The sequence below is a fragment of the Siphateles boraxobius genome, unplaced genomic scaffold (genome assembly GCF_051911475.1).
Source record: "Siphateles boraxobius isolate OS27281-9 unplaced genomic scaffold, OSU_SipBor_1 39, whole genome shotgun sequence".
Taxonomy (NCBI): domain Eukaryota; kingdom Metazoa; phylum Chordata; class Actinopteri; order Cypriniformes; family Leuciscidae; genus Siphateles; species Siphateles boraxobius.
Genome location: NW_027509019.1, coordinates 2,700,811 through 2,718,762, shown reverse-complemented (window position 1 = coordinate 2,718,762; position 17,952 = coordinate 2,700,811). Strand labels below are relative to the sequence as shown.

The window sequence follows — 17,952 nt, the reverse complement described above, 5'->3', positions numbered from 1 at the left end:
CTCCCGAGCTGATCAAACTGGTTAACTCTATGATATGGAGGTCTGAAAGCCACTGACTTTGAATCAATGATTGGAGAACTCAAACTGAACTGGATAAAATCATATTTAACACAGAGCTATTCAATATGGTTTCATCAGAGGATTAGATTTGCTGAAATGCGATTTTAAACTGCAGATTTCCACACTTATGGATAATGATATTTACATGACATGGCTCCACCCTGTGGAGTAATAGAGCCATTAGTTTACTACATAGCCTATACAAAGAGGATAAACAAAAGTAAAGGACAAAAGATAAACGGTTAGGTACCACACATTTTCTACAGCGAAATAATGCAAACAAGAGATAGGTCATTAAAAATAAACGTTTCGAAACAGTTATGACGTAACGAAGACTCGTTTACTAAAAACCACGTGACTTTGGCAGTTTTACTGGGTCCGAGTACATTTGATTCACAAAAGGTTTCGAAGCTTCATGAAGCGCGTTTCGGAAATCTATTTTTCCCTCTCGGCTCACCGTAGAACAGGAAGCAAGCTGTTTCACAAGCAGCCGGTCGGCGTGACTTTGAGCTCGTGTGTGCGACACCAGAGTAAACACACACTACTCACACACATCTACTGTAACTCAAAATGCGGCTTCTGAGAGCAGCGACAGCTTTAACTCGACTGCACCCGCACAAGCCCGGACACGGCACTGTAAAACAGGTGTGTGTCTCTGATCATGTGTGTGTGTGTGTCTCTGATCATGTGTGTGTGTGTCTCTGATCATGTGTGTGTGTGTCTCTGATCATGTGTGTGTGTGTCTCTGATCATGTGTGTGTGTGTGTGTGTGTGTGTCTCTGATCATGTGTGTGTGTCTCTGATCATGTGTGTGTCTCTGATCATGTGTGTGTGTCTCTGATCATGTGTGTGTGTCTCTGATCATGTGTGTGTGTGTGTGTGTCTCTGATCATGTGTGTGTGTGTCTGTGATCATGTGTGTGTGTGTTTGTGTATGTGTGTGTCTCTGATCGTGTGTGTGTGTGTGTGTGTCTCTGATCATGTGTGTGTGTGTGTGTCTCTGATCATGTGTGTGTGTCTCTGATCATGTGTGTGTGTCTGATCATGTGTGTGTTTGTCTCTGATCGTGTGTGTGTGTGTCTCTGATCATGTGTGTGTGTGTCTCTGATCATGTGTGTGTGTGTGTGTGTCTCTGATCATGTGTGTGTGTGTGTGTGTCTCTGATCATGTGTGTGTGTCTCTGATCGTGTGTGTGTGTGTGTCTCTGATCATGTGTGTGTGTGTGTGTCTCTGATCATGTGTGTGTGTGTGTCTCTGATCATGTGTGTGTGTGTGTGTGTGTGTGTGTGTCTCTCTGATCATGTGTGTGTGTGTGTCTCTCTGATCATGTGTGTGTGTCTCTGATCGTGTGTGTGTGTGTGTGTGTGTGTGTATGTGTGTGTCTCTGATCATGTATGTGTGTCTCTGATCATGTGTGTGTGTGTGTCTCTGATCATGTGTGTGTGTGTGTGTGTGTGTGTGTCTCTGATCATGTGTGTGTGTCTCTGATCATGTGTGTGTGTGTGTCTCTGATCAAGTGTGTGTGTCTCTGATCAAGTGTGTGTGTCTCTGATCATGTGTGTGTGTCTCTGATCATGTGTGTGTGTCTCTGATCATGTGTGTGTGTGTGTCTCTGATCAAGTGTGTGTGTGTGTGTCTCTGATCGTGTGTGTGTCTCTGATCATGTGTCTCTGATCATGTGTGTGTGTGACTGTGTGTGTCTCTGATCATGTGTGTGTGTGTGTCTCTGATCATGTGTGTGTGTGTGTCTCTGATCATGTGTGTGTGTGTGTGTCTCAGATCATGTGTGTGTGTGTGTGTGTCTCTGATCATGTGTGTGTGTGTGTCTCTGATCATGTGTGTGTGTGTGTGTCTCTGATCATGTGTGTGTGTGTGTCTCTGATCATGTGTGTGTGTGTGTGTGTGTGTGTCTCTGATCATGTGTGTGTGTGTGTCTCTGATCATGTGTGTGTGTGTGTGTGTGTCTCTGATCATGTGTGTGTGTCTCTGATCATGTGTGTGTGTGTCTCTGATCATGTGTGTGTGTGTGTGTGTCTCTGATCATGTGTGTGTGTGTGTGTGTCTCTGATCATGTGTGTGTCTCTCTGATCATGTGTGTGTGTGTGTCTCTGATCATGTGTGTGTGTGTGTCTCTGATCATGTGTCTCTGATCATGTGTGTGTGTGTGTCTCTGATCATGTGTGTGTGTGTGTGTGTGTCTCTGATCATGTGTGTGTGTGTCTCTGATCATGTGTGTGTGTGTCTCTGATCATGTGTGTGTGTGTCTCTGATCATGTGTGTGTGTGTCTCTGATCATGTGTGTGTGTGTCTCAGGTGCTGATCCGCTGCTGTCGCTCGTGCTCGAATGGCTTCACGCCGAACGAGCGGATCCGGAACATCGGCATCTCTGCGCACATCGACTCGGGGAAGACCACGCTGACGGAGCGCGTGCTGTACTACACCGGCAGGATCGCGGAGATGCACGAGGTGAGCCTCGCAAAACACCCTGCCGTCTTTAAAGGTCACATATTATGCCCCTTTTCACAAGATGCAGTGTAAATCTATGGTGTCCCCAGAATGTGTCTGTGAAATTTCAACTCAATATTCCCCCAGATCATTTATTATAGCTTGTCAAATTTGCCCCTTTTTGGGTGTGAGCAAAAACACGCTGTTTTTGTGTGTCCCTTTAAATGCAAATGAGCTGCAGCTCCGCCTCCCTTCAGAAGAGGGCGGAGCCTTTACACGAGCTTCAGAAACTCCAGCAATAACAAAACAGGCCGATCTCACTCATGCAGAATCCCAGAATAACCAGTAGCGAGTGCAGCCTTACGGAGAGACTCAGGAAGAGTTTCTGAATGTTAGTGGAGACGTTTATGTGTTTGTTGTGGAGTTACACTGATCATCATGTTGAACTTCTACACAAGTGTCCACGGTTCCTGAGGTGTTTATAAGACAGCGGTGACATGTTCTGGTCAATAGTGTTCAGTGCTCGTCTGTGCTCAACGACAGAACAGTTTCAGGCTTTGCCGGATCTTCTGCCGGTGCGTTAGAACTGCTCACTGTTGGCGCTCGAGAAACCGAATGTCGGCTGGTGTGTGTAAACGTGCAGATTAAGTTAAGGGCCGGTAATATTACAATAAGATCCTCTTCCTACGTCAGAAGGAGAGCGAAATCTGATCAGCTTATTTTCTCACATACAGAGAAAGGCTTACCTAAACAAAGTTACTGTGCTTCACTTTTCACGTTTTCTCGGTTGGTAGATGCAGCAGGGACCTGATTATAGCACTTACACACGGAAAAAGCAGATTTTCATGATACGTCCCCTTTAAATGCAGCTAAGACTGTTCTCAGAACGCTCTGACAAGCTTCTCCAGAAGTAACCTTCTCCCTGTAACGTCTTCATAACGTGTCCTCCTGTCAGGTGAAAGGTAAGGATGGAGTGGGAGCGATCATGGACTCGATGGAGTTGGAGAGACAGAGAGGAATCACGATCCAGTCCGCCGCCACCTTCACCATGTGGAGAGATCACAACATCAACATCATCGACACGCCAGGTGACCCTCCGTCCCCGAGGAGAAACAGGGCTCCTGTTAGTCAGGACACCACAGCTGGAGAACACACTGCGAGTGCCATCGGAAACGCTTCTGGATAGAGAATATGAAATTAACTTTTTTACTCACCGGACAACTTGGGTACCAAGTTATTAAGTTACTGGCCATTTAGCACGTCAGAACTTCCACTATATTTAATGTGAACAGATCTAACAAAAAAGGAGGTGGTGTAGCTTTATATGCGTGTAGTGGGTTTAACTGTAAATTAGTATATAAGATGACAACTAAAAGTGGAAACAGTGGAATTAATGGTAAAAAAAATCACAAGTTCCTGGTAAGCTGTATAAATAGGGATCCAGGATCGTGTCTTGATACATTTAACAGCGAAATGTTTGACATGTCATTTGACTTACACTAACTTCTCCAGCAAAGTGAATAAACAAAATAACACGCTAAATTGACCTATGGCTAAGCCACGCCCCCAAACGCGATGAGCCAATCACAGTGCGCATAGCTCCCAATAGACTCTGACATTCTCTGCTTCCTCGTCCATTGACATGCATTGCAGTTAATCAGTTTTCATTCGTTTTTATATGTTTTTTCTCGTCATTTTACGTTTAAAATGGTCAAACGGTGTGCATGGGGTACATGCAACTCCGACACTAGGTATCCCGAGAGGCTGGGCGACGGTGTGTGTTTTTTACCCTTTCCCAAGCCACATCTCAACCGAGATAAGTGTCTGGATTAAGTTATGCGGTAGACCACAACTCCAACTAAACGTGGATAAATTAAACAAGGATGTCTACATCTGTTCTAAGGTAACGTTAAGTCAACAACTTATTTGAACGTTATCTTTAACATCTCAAACGTAACGTTAGCCTCACATTAGAAAACGTTAACGTTAGCTTCTAGCTGCGTTGTACATCCTGTCACTTAGCTTCATTAACGTATCTGTAAATAACCGAGATAACAAACGTTAGCAGTGTTGTGCTGAATGATTCATGTAAATACTGTAGCACCAAACTAACGGAGAGGTACTCTTGGTAAAGATGGTGAAAAAGCTTGTCCTGGAAACGTATGCAACTTAGGCCTGTACATATTTAATTTGATCATATTTGATTTGATAGCACAACATTTTAGACAACTTTCTACCAAAACAACTGGGGAACTTTGCGTTTTTAAATTTTTTTTAGCAAAACATGTAGCCTTTTCACTCCTCTTCACCATAACTAAATATAGCGCCCGTCACCGAATGTTGACTGGTTGTCCGAGTGAGTGGAGGGGGCGTGGCTTAGCCATAGGTCAAGTGGCTAGTGATTTGACAGTGTAACCCGCCATAGTTAATTTTTACCCGCATTTGGCCTGGTTGTGGTGATAGCGCTTGGTGTGTGTGTTGTCCAGGTCACGTGGACTTCACCATCGAGGTGGAGCGGTCCCTGCGTGTGCTGGATGGAGCAGTGCTGGTGCTGTGTGCCGTCGGGGGGGTGCAGTGTCAGACCATGACTGTTAACCGGCAGATGAAGCGCTATAGCGTGCCCTTCCTCACCTTTATCAACAAACTGGACCGGCAGGGGGCCAATCCGGGCCGAGCGCTGCAGCAGCTCAGGTGATGCTCTCACACAGGCCGTCAGGGGTCACGGGTCACAGGTCACGGACCGCAGGGGTCTTCCTGACAAATCTTGTGTAAAATTAACATTCAGGCTTTCGTTCATCTTCAGAACACGAATGACAATGTATTTAATGAAACCTGAGAGATTTATGTCACTCTTATTAAGGTCTGTTCACCCAAAACTTTCATTTAGGCTTTTATTTGCATATAAAATTGATCATAGCACATACATAAAAGCACATCAGAACAAACCTTATTGTTTCCATTAAAAATTTGTGCATTTGCGTTTCAAAGATGAACAAAAGTCTGGGATTTTGAAGGAGATAATGGTGAGTAAATGTATGTTTAATTCGGCAGTAAAACAGATGGTTATATATACTGCACTCACACATTTATGTAAATAATGATAATATATTAATTGAGCTCTCTTTCACATCTTCTTGCGCTTGAACGGACATATTTACTCAAAAGTATCCTAGTAAACATAACTGTTTATGTTCACTCAAGATATAACAGACTGAGAAATAAAATGCATGTGTAACAGTCTATTGGATCCGTGCATTAGCTCTTAAAGTGACAGAAGCCTAATATTCCTGTTGCTGTCTGTGTTTTGATCAAAATATTAAAAAAATTGTGTTTTGATGTAATGATCAAACAACAAAAGACAAAGAAAAAAATCACTCACTGCTTTTGGCTGAAAAACCTGTACCTTTAATAAGGATTCATCCGTTTAATTTATACAGTCAATTCATCACGCAGTACTATTTTACATTTGATTATTTGTTTTCTCCGCCTAAAAAATACTGTTAGACTTAACTTAAAAACATGAAAAGTAGTGTTTATTTTATTTGTATGTTTGTTCTGCTGTTTTTTGTGCTATTGCTCGTAATTTGATTTCGTTCATATTTTATTACTGACAGTTTACTTGTCTTTGACAATGATATTTTGTATTTATGTGAGTTAGATTAGTTGTTTTTGGTGTCACAACCTAATTTATCAAGGTTATGCGTCAAAAAGACAATAACTAAGCCTATTTATTTTTAATTCCTTTTTTTGTGGTGGGGCCAGTAGAAAAAATCCTTAGCGTTGAACTCTAGATGGCGCAGGCTGGTGGTCCTTTACATGCAATCTGCAAGCAACGACATCATTACGGCATGGCACAAGCTGATTGGCTCAGCTGATCCTGCAGCCAATGAGATGCGTGCTCTACATTTAAATAGTGTGGTTGAGTGTTAGCTGTAGGATAGTGTGGTGTTCCTCTGAACCCCTCCACCTCCCCAGCTCCACCTGTCTAGATCTGATACAGCATTAATGAATGTCTATTAATGCAGCAGATCTTACAGGCTCTCAATAAGGTTGTTTTATTTCCTTCTGCAGGACTAAACTGAATCAAAATGCAGCGTTTGTCAACATTCCCATCGGGCTGGAGGGAAATCTGCAAGGCATCGTGGATCTGATCGAGGAGCGCAGCATCTTCTTCGACGGCCCCTTCGGGTAGAGCATGAGTTTGGTGCTGTATAGCTGGAGACGTGCTGCCGATCACATGGTTTCTCATCATCTGTATGTTTCTCGTTTGACTGAAGCCAGAGCATCCGCTTTGCCGAGATCCCGGCGGAGATGCGGTCCGAGGCGTCCGATCGCAGACAGGAGCTGGTGGAGTGTGTGGCCAACGCCGACGAGACGCTCGGAGAGATGTTTCTGGAGGAGAGGGTTCCCACTGTGGAAGACCTCAAGGTCTGTCTGCTTCCTACACACACTTCACTTTAATGTGTCCTTGTTACAGTGTGATTAACAAGTAATGCAAAGGTTTAAGGTTAGTTGTAATAAGCTTGTAATTGTGCATAATTTACTGTTATGTAGGTGTGCAACGGATCCCAGTTGATCGTGGCCCGTACGGATCTGCTCCCCACAGTTCGGCACGCATGTGACTCGCGGATTAACTCCTAAATCTAACTGTCATAGAGTGAAAGTTTATTATTTTGACGTGTTATGTCTTGTCAATTTACACATTCAAACAATTTTTAACGTAGAAGAAGATGCGAAAATCGGGACTCGCACACAGAGAGAGATGTGTATATATATATGTTTAACATCTGTAATAAGAACTATATCTCGGTATCTCAGCGACACAGTTGTTTGGATGATTTGATGTTTCTATACCTGTGTTTGTTGCACTATCTGTAGTCCTGCTGTGTATGTAGGGGTCTGAAAGCGTGTGTATGCTGATGTTTCAGGCGGCCGTGCGCAGGGTGACGATCAAGCGTGTGTTCACTCCTGTGCTGGTCGGCAGTGCGCTGAAGAACAAAGGAGTTCAACCCCTGTTAGACGCTGTGCTGGAGTATCTGCCCAACCCCACTGAAGTCAGCAACTATGCCATCCTCAACCAAGAGTGAGTGCTGGAGCTGCAGCTCACTGAAACACACCGCTACACAGAGTTACAGGTGTGTTAATGTGTGTGTGTCGTTTACAGGGAGGCTCGAGAGGGCTCAAAGATTCTGATGGATCCAACAAGAGATGACGCTCAACCCTTCGTCGGCTTGGCCTTCAAACTCGAGGTGAACTTCTGAAGTCAAGTCATGTGTGAACCGCATCGTGTACCTCTGTTGAACCCGTTTCCCCTGTGTTTCCCCTGTTTAACCTGTGTTTATCCTGTTCCCCTGTTTAACCTGTGTTTCCCGTTTAACGTGTTTCCCCTGTGTCTCACCTGTCTCATCTGTTTAACTTGTTTCTCCTGTGTTTCCCCTGTGTTTATCTTGTTTCCTCTGTGTTTCCCCTGTGTTTATCCTGTTTCCCCTGTGTTTTATCCTGTGTTTTATCCTGTGTTTTATCCTGTGTTTCCCCTGTTTCCCTTGTTTTCCCTGTTTCCCATGTGTTTCCCCTGTGTTTATCATGTTTCCCATGTGTTTCCCATGTGTTTCCCATGTGTTTCCCCTGTGTTTATCATGTTTCCCATGTGTTTCCCCTGTGTTTATCATGTTTCCCCTGTGTTTATCATGTTTCCCATGTGTTTCCCATGTGTTTATCATGTTTCCCATGTTTCCCATGTGTTTCCCCTGTGTTTCCCCTGTGTTTTATCCTGTGTTTTATCCCTGTGTTTCCCCTGTGTTTCCCCTGTGTTTTATCCTGTGTTTTATCCCTGTGTTTCCCCTGTGTTTAATCTGTTTCCCCTGGGTTTATCGCTGGGTTTCCCCTGTGTTTAGCCTGTTTCCCCTGTTTAACATTTTTCCCCTGTTTAACCTGTTTAACACAGGGGAGACACAGGTGAAACATGTTAAACACAGATGAGACGGGGAGACACAGGTGAAACGCAGGGGAAACACAGGGAAAACAAGTGAATCAGGTCAAACACAGGTTAAACACAGGGGAAACAGGTTAAACACAGATGGAACACAGGTTAAACACAGGGGAAACAGGTTAAACACAGATGGAACACAGGGGAAACACAGGATAAACAGGGTAAACAGGTTAAACACAGACGAAACACAGGGGAAACACAGGATAAACAGGGGAAACAGGTTAAACACAGGGGGAACACAGGTTAAACACAGGTTAAACACAGGTTAAACACAGGTTAAACACAGGGGAAACACAGGATAAACAGGGTAAACAGGTTAAACACAGACGAAACACAGGGGAAACACAGGATAAACAGGGGAAACAGGTTAAACACAGGGGGAACACAGGTTAAACACAGGTTAAACACAGGTTAAACACAGGGGAAACACAGGATAAACAGGGTAAACAGGTTAAACACAGACGAAACACAGGGGAAACACAGGATAAACAGGGGAAACAGGTTAAACACAGGGGAAACACAGGATAAACAGGGTAAACAGGTTAAACACAGGGGGAACACAGGATAAACAGGGGAAACAGGTTAAACACAGGGGGAACACAGGTTAAACACAGGTTAAACACAGGTTAAACACAGGTTAAACACAGGGCGAACACAGGGGAAACACAGGATAAACAGGGTAAACAGGTTAAACACAGACGAAACACAGGGGAAACACAGGATAAACAGGGGAAACAGGTTAAACACAGATGGAACACAGGGGAAACACAGGATAAACAGGGTAAACAGGTTAAACACAGACGAAACACAGGGGAAACACAGGATAAACAGGGGAAACAGGTTAAACACAGGGGGAACACAGGATAAACAGGGGAAACAGGTTAAACACAGGGGGAACACAGGTTAAACACAGGTTAAACACAGGTTAAACACAGGTTAAACACAGGGCGAACACAGGGGAAACACAGGATAAACAGGGTAAACAGGTTAAACACAGACGAAACACAGGGGAAACACAGGATAAACAGGGGAAACAGGTTAAACACAGATGGAACACAGGGGAAACACAGGATAAACAGGGGAAACAGGTTAAACACAGACGAAACACAGGGGAAACACAGGATAAACAGGGGAAACAGGTTAAACACAGGTTAAACACAGGTTAAACACAGGGCGAACACAGGGGGAACACAGGTTAAACACATGAGACAGTGTTTAACCTGCGTTTCAACTGTTTCCCCTTTTAACCTGTTTAACCCTCGTTTAACCCATTTTATTCTGCAGGCGGGACGCTTTGGTCAGCTGACGTACGTGCGTGTGTATCAGGGTTGTCTGAGGAAGACCGAGTACATCTATAACACCCGCACGGGGAAGAGGGTGAGAGTTCAGAGACTCGTGCGACTCCACGCAGACCAGATGGAGGTGAGACATATTTCTCTCTCAGTGAAACTGTTCAGTTCTTCAGATGGAGGTGAGACTCCGCATGTTTCTCTCTCACTCGCTACGTTTACATTAGGGCTGCAACAACTAATCGATAAAATCGATTATAATCGATTATGAAAATCGTTGTCAACGAATGTCATTATCGATTAGTTGGTCTGCTTACGTCACGGGGAGCGTTTACTGGTACGCACACACACGCAAGGTCTCTCTCCCTCAGGCGCTCTGCCGAGCGCGCGCTACACGGTTTGGAGCAGTCTCTTCTGTCTCGCATGCGCGCTCTTGCTTGCGCGCTCTAGATTTCGGGAGTTTGAACTAATTCGCGGGCATCAGGGAGCCGCAATCAATATGCGGGAGACTCCCGGGACTTCCGGGATGTCTGTATTTTGTCTCGAGCATCAGGTTGCGCAATCAGTTCGCTCGCAACGTAAGTGATGGATTAAAATAGCGCTACCGCAGAAATAGGTTAAATTAAAACGGTGTTTACAAAGTGAAGCATTAAATACAAAGGCAGTTAATAACAGCAGCAGTAAAATATTGTTTTTTAGTCACTGTACTCAGTGGTTTTCAGCGAATGCTTGTGCACTAATGCATAATTTCTCCTGTCCTTTACTCAAGCCTGTTAGCTTGCTGGGTAACGTTACCTCCATTCCGTTCTCTTTTTATAGCATTTGTCTTCTAAGTTTTAATTGTTTTTCAAACGCGATCTACTGCGGCTCTACGTTTACACAGTTGTTTTCAGTCTTTCTATATTTATTTAATCAATTTATCCTTATATTATATTCTTTTATATATTATATATACAATATATATTATATTCTTTATCCTTATATTCCTTATATATAATTAATTTTAAATAAAAATTAAATGAATTATATATTTTAGATGTTTTTAGTTCAGATATTCACATCTGAACAACATGTCTGTGTAAATTTGTTTTAACAAAAATTGTGTTAAAACATAATATGTTGGATATCATTTTTTTAACAATAATCATGTTTGTCAACTTGCCATCAGCAATTATCATTAAAAACAATGCAAATATTGATATTAGTAAAACTCAATGTGTGGCTTTTGCACTTTTTAAAGTACACTTTTACACATAAATACCCTGATTTACGGTTTTATTTAGTTATAATAAAAAAAAATCTAATTTAATTTCTATCCGATTAATCGATTAATCGAAAAAATAATCGTCCGATTAATCGATTATCAAAATAATCGTTAGTTGCAGCCCTAGTTTACATGCAACCAAATAATCCGTTAGTAATCAGATTGACGGCTCAATCGGACTGAAAAGCCTTCATATATTCGTAATGACGTTTGGCGCGTGGAACGAGCTGTTGTTCCTGTTAAAAAAAGAAAACCTTTCACTCTTCAGTGTCTGTGAAGTGGAGCAGGACAACGTCCACCAGTCCTTGTTTCAGACTCTCATCCACAGACGACGGTTTTGGGCATTTTTACTGTGATAAATATAAGCAGCGGCACAACGGTTCATATGCTCATCGTCTCCAAATTATGACCAGAGACTGTTTAAGTCTGCTGTTTAAATCAAATAAAGAACCAATGTAGGAGAATGGTTAATATGTGCAAACAGCGGGAAACTCTGTATATTTGTGCAGTGTGCGCATGTCTAACAGTCTTGTGAAATTGACATAAATGCACACATCAACCCGATCACATGTTCAGTGTTCATGTAAACACTACATTCAGATTCATTACAAAAACAAAAGTTGTGCATGTAAGCATAGCCAGTGAGAGTGCTGAATCAGACTGTTCTTCAGATGAAGAGTGTGTGGTTGTGTTTTTTGTGTTGTTCAGGACGTAGAGATGGTGTTTGCTGGAGACATCTGTGCCCTGTTTGGCATCGACTGTGCCAGTGGAGACACGTTCACTGCCCGCACTAATGCCAACCTCTCCATGGTACGTGATCAAACGAGAATAACACACCCTAGACCTGCTCAGAAACAGGGAAATCAGTGATGTGTGAAATATTATTACAGTTTAAAGGGCATATTGCAGGTTAGAGCCCCCAGTGAGTCAATGTATAGAAAAATAATGTAGGAACTAGATTTTCTTTAAATATATACTTATAAATACGCTATTAAGGCTTCTGGAGTTTTACTTCCACATCTGAAAAATGCCGAACTGATTGTTTAACATCCAGAGTGTATATAACCGTAGAAGAGCTCTGCCTTTAAAATAAGAGATTTAATCTATAGTAAACTGTGATCAAAGTTGGAGTTCTCCAGTTTTCATTTATTTGAAATGGTGTTTTTTTATTATTATTATTATTGAGTTATGATTGTTTTGATCAATTTTTATTAATTTACACAATCCATATTGTCTGAATTTGAGACCTGGTTTCATTCAGAACTAAATTTTGATCAAATGAGCAATAAACATCATTTTATTTGTTGTGGTATGGTAACTGATTTAAATCATTGAGCAGTCATTTGTTATACTGTGTTGTAGTGAAAATGAGAATTAATTGTCTTTACGCATTATTGGCATTACATGAGCCCGTGTGTTTGTGTGAGATTGATCCCGAACACTCGTTGAGAACGTGTGTAGTAATGTGAGGAATAATGTGTGTGTTCCCAGGAGTCCATCCACGTTCCTGAGGCTGTGATCTCCATGGCCATACGACCCTCCAACAAGGTACAGAATCACTGAAGTACTCGCACTCTCTCTCTCTCTCTGTCCTCGAGTGTGTGATCATCATCCTCTTCTGTCCTCTAGAACGACACGGACAAGTTCTCCAAGGGGATCAACCGCTTCACCAGGGAAGATCCCACCTTTAGAGTTCACTTCGACACGGAGAGCAAAGAGACCATCATCTCCGGCATGGGAGAGCTGCATCTGGAGATCTACTCACAGGTGCACACACACACACACACACACACACACACGTGCGCGCACAACTTAGAGCTGCATCTGGAGATCTACTCACAGGTGCGCACACACACACACACACACACACACACACACACACACACGCGCGCGCGCACGACTTAGAGCTGCATCTGGAGATCTACTCACAGGTGCACACACACGCACGCGCGCGCACGACTTAGAGCTACATCTGGAGATCTACTCACAGGTGCGCACACACACACACACGCGCGCGCACGACTTAGAGCTGCATCTGGAGATCTACTCACAGGTGCGCACACACACACGCGCGCGCACGACTTAGAGCTACATCTGGAGATCTACTCACAGGTGCGCACACACACACGCGCGCGCACGACTTAGAGCTGCATCTGGAGATCTACTCACAGGTGCGCACACACACACACACGCGCGCGCACGACTTAGAGCTGCATCTGGAGATCTACTCACAGGTGCGCACACACACACACACACGCGCGCGCACGACTTAGAGCTGCATCTGGAGATCTACTCACAGGTACACACACACACACACACACACACACACTAGGGATGGGCATTTCAAGCAAAAATAATATTCGAAGATCGCTGGTTATTATTCGATGATTATTCACCCCTCCCCCACATGCACGCACACATGCATGTATAGGCTACACACCAGACCATGTGAGCAAAGCGGAGCGGTGTGACGCTTAAATATAAGTTAATATAAGTTAAACTTAAACATAAGTTTTATATATACGTTTCATAATATAATGGAAACTTTTTTTTTTTTTCATCTATGTTGATTATATGAAAAGGGTTAAATGAGATTAGTAAGATGGGATCATAAGATCCCCAATATACCAGAAAACATTTGGAATGGGTCAGACATGATTTTGACCACTTAAGTTTTGTTTCGTAGAAAGCCTTTCTTTAAAGTGAAATTCGTTTATTATAAATTGTATCTTCATTTTAATCAATGTTTCATCAACAAATTGCCTGGATTAATAAATAAGCAATTATAGTAGACAATATAATCAGGACACGGAGGCGCTGGCGCATGAACTGGAGCTCGTCTTATAAATGAACCGAAACTCAGCGTGTAAGATACTTGCCTCACAGACCTGAGAAGTATATCTATAGAAAGCTTGAAATGTCTACTTTTAAACAAAACAATTCAAAATGAAAAGAAATTGGCTACTCTCTGCTAGGGCCGGGCGATATGGCCAAAAAATCATATCTCGGTATTTTTTGGTTAAATGGCGATATACGATATATATCTCGGTACTTTCTACATTTTTCTATTTTGATAAAGAAAATGTATTTATTTAAAAAAAAAAAATATTTCACATCCTGCTCAATGATATCCAAACAATGTTGATATTGAAGGATATGGAAACAATTGTGAATGTAGTGTAGGCTATGCAATATATTATGTGCAAAAAGGTGGTTAAAATCACATTACATTCTAACTTTGTAACATTACAATCTAAAACAAAAATAATGCTTTTGTTTTAAAAATGACTAAAGGCTAAACTAAAAATGAAAATAAAAACAAAAGTACTAATTATATTAGCCTGTATTTGATTACCCCATTATAATGGTCACTTTCATAAAAATATACTTGTAGGTTTTAAATTCCACATATGGCACATTTATAGTCTCCAACAACAAATATTTTAGTAATATGTATTTTAGTCAGAATTATTGCGCTACTCTTCTATCGTGCTCGTCTGTTAGGTGCGCATGCTCGCGGCGGCGCTCATTACCGGAAGCTTGAATTTTAGCGGAGATTCATTTGCAGAAGCTCGTCCTCTCCTGACAGTGAAATGGACATATTTGTTTGATTTGTTTGAACATTTACAGATGGAGAATATACCAGTGAAATGTAAGTTAAACACTGAGGAAAGCACCACATCTCAAACGCATTAAACAGCGCCAGTATTTATCTTTCAGTCACTAACAGTAGGCTATCTGTCCCAGCATCTGACAGGGCAAGCTGCTTTAAACTTGTTAACTATCTTACCAGTTATTTTGAAGCGCTTAATAAGCTTGTGTCATGTGGGGGGTCTCTCAGTATATTTTCCTGCTTTTTGTCCTTAGCCAATGTTGCTGGGCAATAAGCTGGCAAAAAGTTGCCCTCGTGTATCATCAGCTTTAAAGAGTGATGCTCTAGCTGTGTACTGTGTAGCATAACATTAAAGTTATTAGATTATTTTTAATGAATAAGAGACAGCAGTAAAGGTTGGCGCCTGTTTAAGACCTGGTGGCTAGGGCTGGGCGATATGGACCAAAAGTCATATCCCGATATATTTTGGCTGAATATCGATATACGATATATATCCCGATATTTTTTCCGCAAAGTGAGAGCAAATGTTCAGTCAAAGTCAAAGCCAATCACTGTATAAACCAGAGGTCTTCAATCCTGCTCCTGGAGGGCCACTGTCCTGCAGAGTTTAGTTCCTGCTTCAGCACACCTGCCTTTTGTATATTCAAGCGATCCTAAAGAGCTTGATGAGCTAATTCAGGTATGTTTGATTAGGGTTGGAACTAAACTCTGCAGGACAGTGGCCCTCCAGGAGCAGGATTGAAGATCTCTGGTATAAATTATACATTGATTCTTATTAAAGCTACAATTAAAGTTCTCAATCAAGAGCAGTGAGTGATTTCCTCTGTGTTTTGTTGTTTTATTAACATTAAATAGATAATTCTCCCAAAAATTTTAATTGTCATAATTTACTCTAAGTTGTTTTAAACCTGAATAAGTTTCTTTCTTCTGTTGAAGATACTTTGAAGAATGTGGGTAACCAAACAGTTGATGTACCCCAGTGATTTCCATAGTACATTTTTCCCTATGGAAGTCAATGGGGACCAGCAACTGTCTGGTTACCCACATTCTTCAAAATATCTTCTTTTGTGTTCAGCACAAGAAATAAATTAATACAGGTTTGGAACAACATTACAGTGAATAAATAATGACAGAAATTTTATTTTTGGGTCAACTATCCCTTTAAGGACAAGCGGCTGTACGCGACACGTCTAATATACACGCGCATTTGACTAGCAGATTTCTCTAAATTTTCTGGGTTTGCTTTCAGTTTAGACATAACCAACTTTCCTAGTGTAAACCTTGTGAGAATTAGTGAAATAAGACGCGAAAGATAACTTAGTCCAGTAACCAGGCGCTGTTAGACAGGCTTTTAGTGCATGTGCGCGTCGGGTGTTCACGCTCAGTACCACTTTAGGCTTCAAAAACGCTCTTCAGAAACCTACGGGTGACGTCATGGACACTACGTCCATATTTTTTTACAGTCTATGGGTTAAACATGTCATTCACTGCTGATGCGCTGTTCTAACATGCGCTTCATGTTAGAACAGCGCATCAGCAGTGAATGACATGTGACATGTGGGGGAGATACAGATTTGACTCACTTTTGCTGCCAGCCTCAGGCGGCCAGGCGATGAATTGCAGTTTAACTCACTTCCTTGTTGGTTTCAAGAGAGAGACGGGGAGGTTGCCGCTTGGTTTAACCACATGCAAATAATGAACTTTTGTGAACTCACTGAACTGCTGTGTCCCGTTCCTCTGCGTTAACATTTGATGTGAGTATTTGTCGCGTTGTACACTAATGCTGTTGAGACGGAGGCGCCAGAACTGCAACTGATCGAATGCACGCTATATAATCTACAAAAGCAGTCCGCAGCTTGCTTGGAGCAAGGATCACAGCGCAAATTTGAACTATATCGATATATCGCCCAGCCCTACTGGTGGCCTAACAGCGATGTTCTTGTCAACTGACAACGATACCACTGTAGCGCGAGAGTGACTGAGGTACGGAATTGAGCAGGTGAACCAGCTGAACGCAAATACGCCCTTGTTGATACTTGGAAAGGAGGAAAAAATCTGTACGCACGTCAGCCTGTTATGTCCTCATATTATTTTATTCTTTTGCAGATCTGCATGATTCGCGTAGGTCACATTTTCAGGTCGGAAAATCCGGAATTCCGGATTAATCCGGAAAAATCACATCCCTGTTTATCTTTGCAGCCGACACTGACACAGAAAACGCTAGTTTATTAATAAACAATTCAAATGTTTCATGCATAATCATTACTTTTGCTGTTTTTTTGTGGCAAGCTTTATGCGTGATTTGAGATGTGTGTGTGTATCTTCTGCTGTCTGAGAGTTGATTGACAGCTTTTAGATCTGGTTACATGAATGTGTCACCGCATCAGAACCGAAAACATGGGGATTTTATATAGACAATAATCGCACAACCTATTCCATATTCTATAATAAAATCAACTAATCGAATATTCGAAAATCGTGACTCATCCCAAGTACACACACACACACGACTTAGAGCTGCATCTGGAGATCTACTCTCAGGTGTGTATGTGTGTTATAGGGAAACTGATGTGTGTGTGTGTGTGTGTGTGTGTTACAGAGGATGGAGAGGAAATATAGTTGTCCGTGTGTGATGGGGAAACTGGTGTGTGTGTGTGTGTGTGTGTGTGTGTGTGTGTGTTACAGAGCATGGAGAGGAAATATAGTTGTCCGTGTGTGATGGGGAAACTGATGTGTGTATGTGTGTTATAGGGAAACTGATGTGTGTGTGTGTGTGTGTGTGTGTGTTACAGAGGATGGAGAAACTGATGTGTGTGTGTGTGTGTGTGTGTTATAGAGGATGGAGAGGGAATATAACTGTCTGTGTGTGATGGAGAAACTGATGTGTGTGTGTGTGTGTGTGTGTGTGTGTTATAGAGGATGGAGAGGGAATATAACTGTCTGTGTGTGATGGAGAAACTGATGTGTGTGTGTGTGTGTGTGTGTGTGTGTGTGTGTGTGTGTGTTATAGAGGATGGAGAGGGAATATAACTGTCTGTGTGTGATGGAGAAACTGATGTGTGTGTGTGTGTGTGTGTGTGTGTGTGTTATAGAGGATGGAGAGGGAATATAACTGTCCGTGTGTGATGGAGAAACTGATGTGTGTGTGTGTGTGTGTGTGTTATAGAGGATGGAGAGGGAATATAACTGTCCGTGTGTGATGGGGAAACCCAAGGTGGCCTTCAGAGAGACGGTGACCAGCGCTGTGCCGTGAGTCCTGCATTTACACACATCACACATGAAGAAATCATATT

The 17,952-nt window shown here is 42.3% G+C and overlaps 1 protein-coding gene and 1 long non-coding RNA gene across 19 annotated transcripts in view; both read left to right on the top strand.

Annotated features, from left to right (window-relative positions):
- The first annotated feature begins 431 nt into the window (after positions 1-431).
- The window catches only part of gfm1 (G elongation factor, mitochondrial 1), a 38,516-nt gene continuing 20,995 nt past the window's right edge, over positions 432-17,952 (top strand). Inside the window, exons 1-13 of the mRNA XM_077197342.1 lie at positions 432-705; positions 2,373-2,525; positions 3,460-3,592; positions 4,991-5,195; positions 6,576-6,692; positions 6,782-6,932; positions 7,433-7,587; positions 7,669-7,753; positions 9,778-9,915; positions 11,755-11,856; positions 12,538-12,594; positions 12,676-12,813; positions 17,826-17,908. Coding sequence (XP_077053457.1) covers positions 631-705; positions 2,373-2,525; positions 3,460-3,592; positions 4,991-5,195; positions 6,576-6,692; positions 6,782-6,932; positions 7,433-7,587; positions 7,669-7,753; positions 9,778-9,915; positions 11,755-11,856; positions 12,538-12,594; positions 12,676-12,813; positions 17,826-17,908 — 1,592 coding nt within the window. The 5' untranslated portion in view covers positions 432-630. The remainder of the gene's footprint in view (positions 706-2,372; positions 2,526-3,459; positions 3,593-4,990; positions 5,196-6,575; positions 6,693-6,781; positions 6,933-7,432; positions 7,588-7,668; positions 7,754-9,777; positions 9,916-11,754; positions 11,857-12,537; positions 12,595-12,675; positions 12,814-17,825; positions 17,909-17,952) is intronic.
- LOC143703883 (uncharacterized) lies at positions 8,505-9,697 on the top strand. 18 transcript variants are annotated; one of them, XR_013191458.1, is made up of 6 exons: positions 8,505-8,611; positions 8,674-8,768; positions 8,851-8,881; positions 8,977-9,129; positions 9,325-9,428; positions 9,677-9,697. It is a non-coding gene; the product is annotated as an uncharacterized LOC143703883 (long non-coding RNA). The 18 variants fall into 18 exon arrangements; XR_013191460.1 differs by lacking the exon at positions 9,677-9,697 and adding an exon at positions 9,451-9,462 and having other exon boundaries at positions 9,325-9,417; XR_013191462.1 differs by lacking the exon at positions 9,677-9,697 and having other exon boundaries at positions 8,714-8,768; positions 9,325-9,518.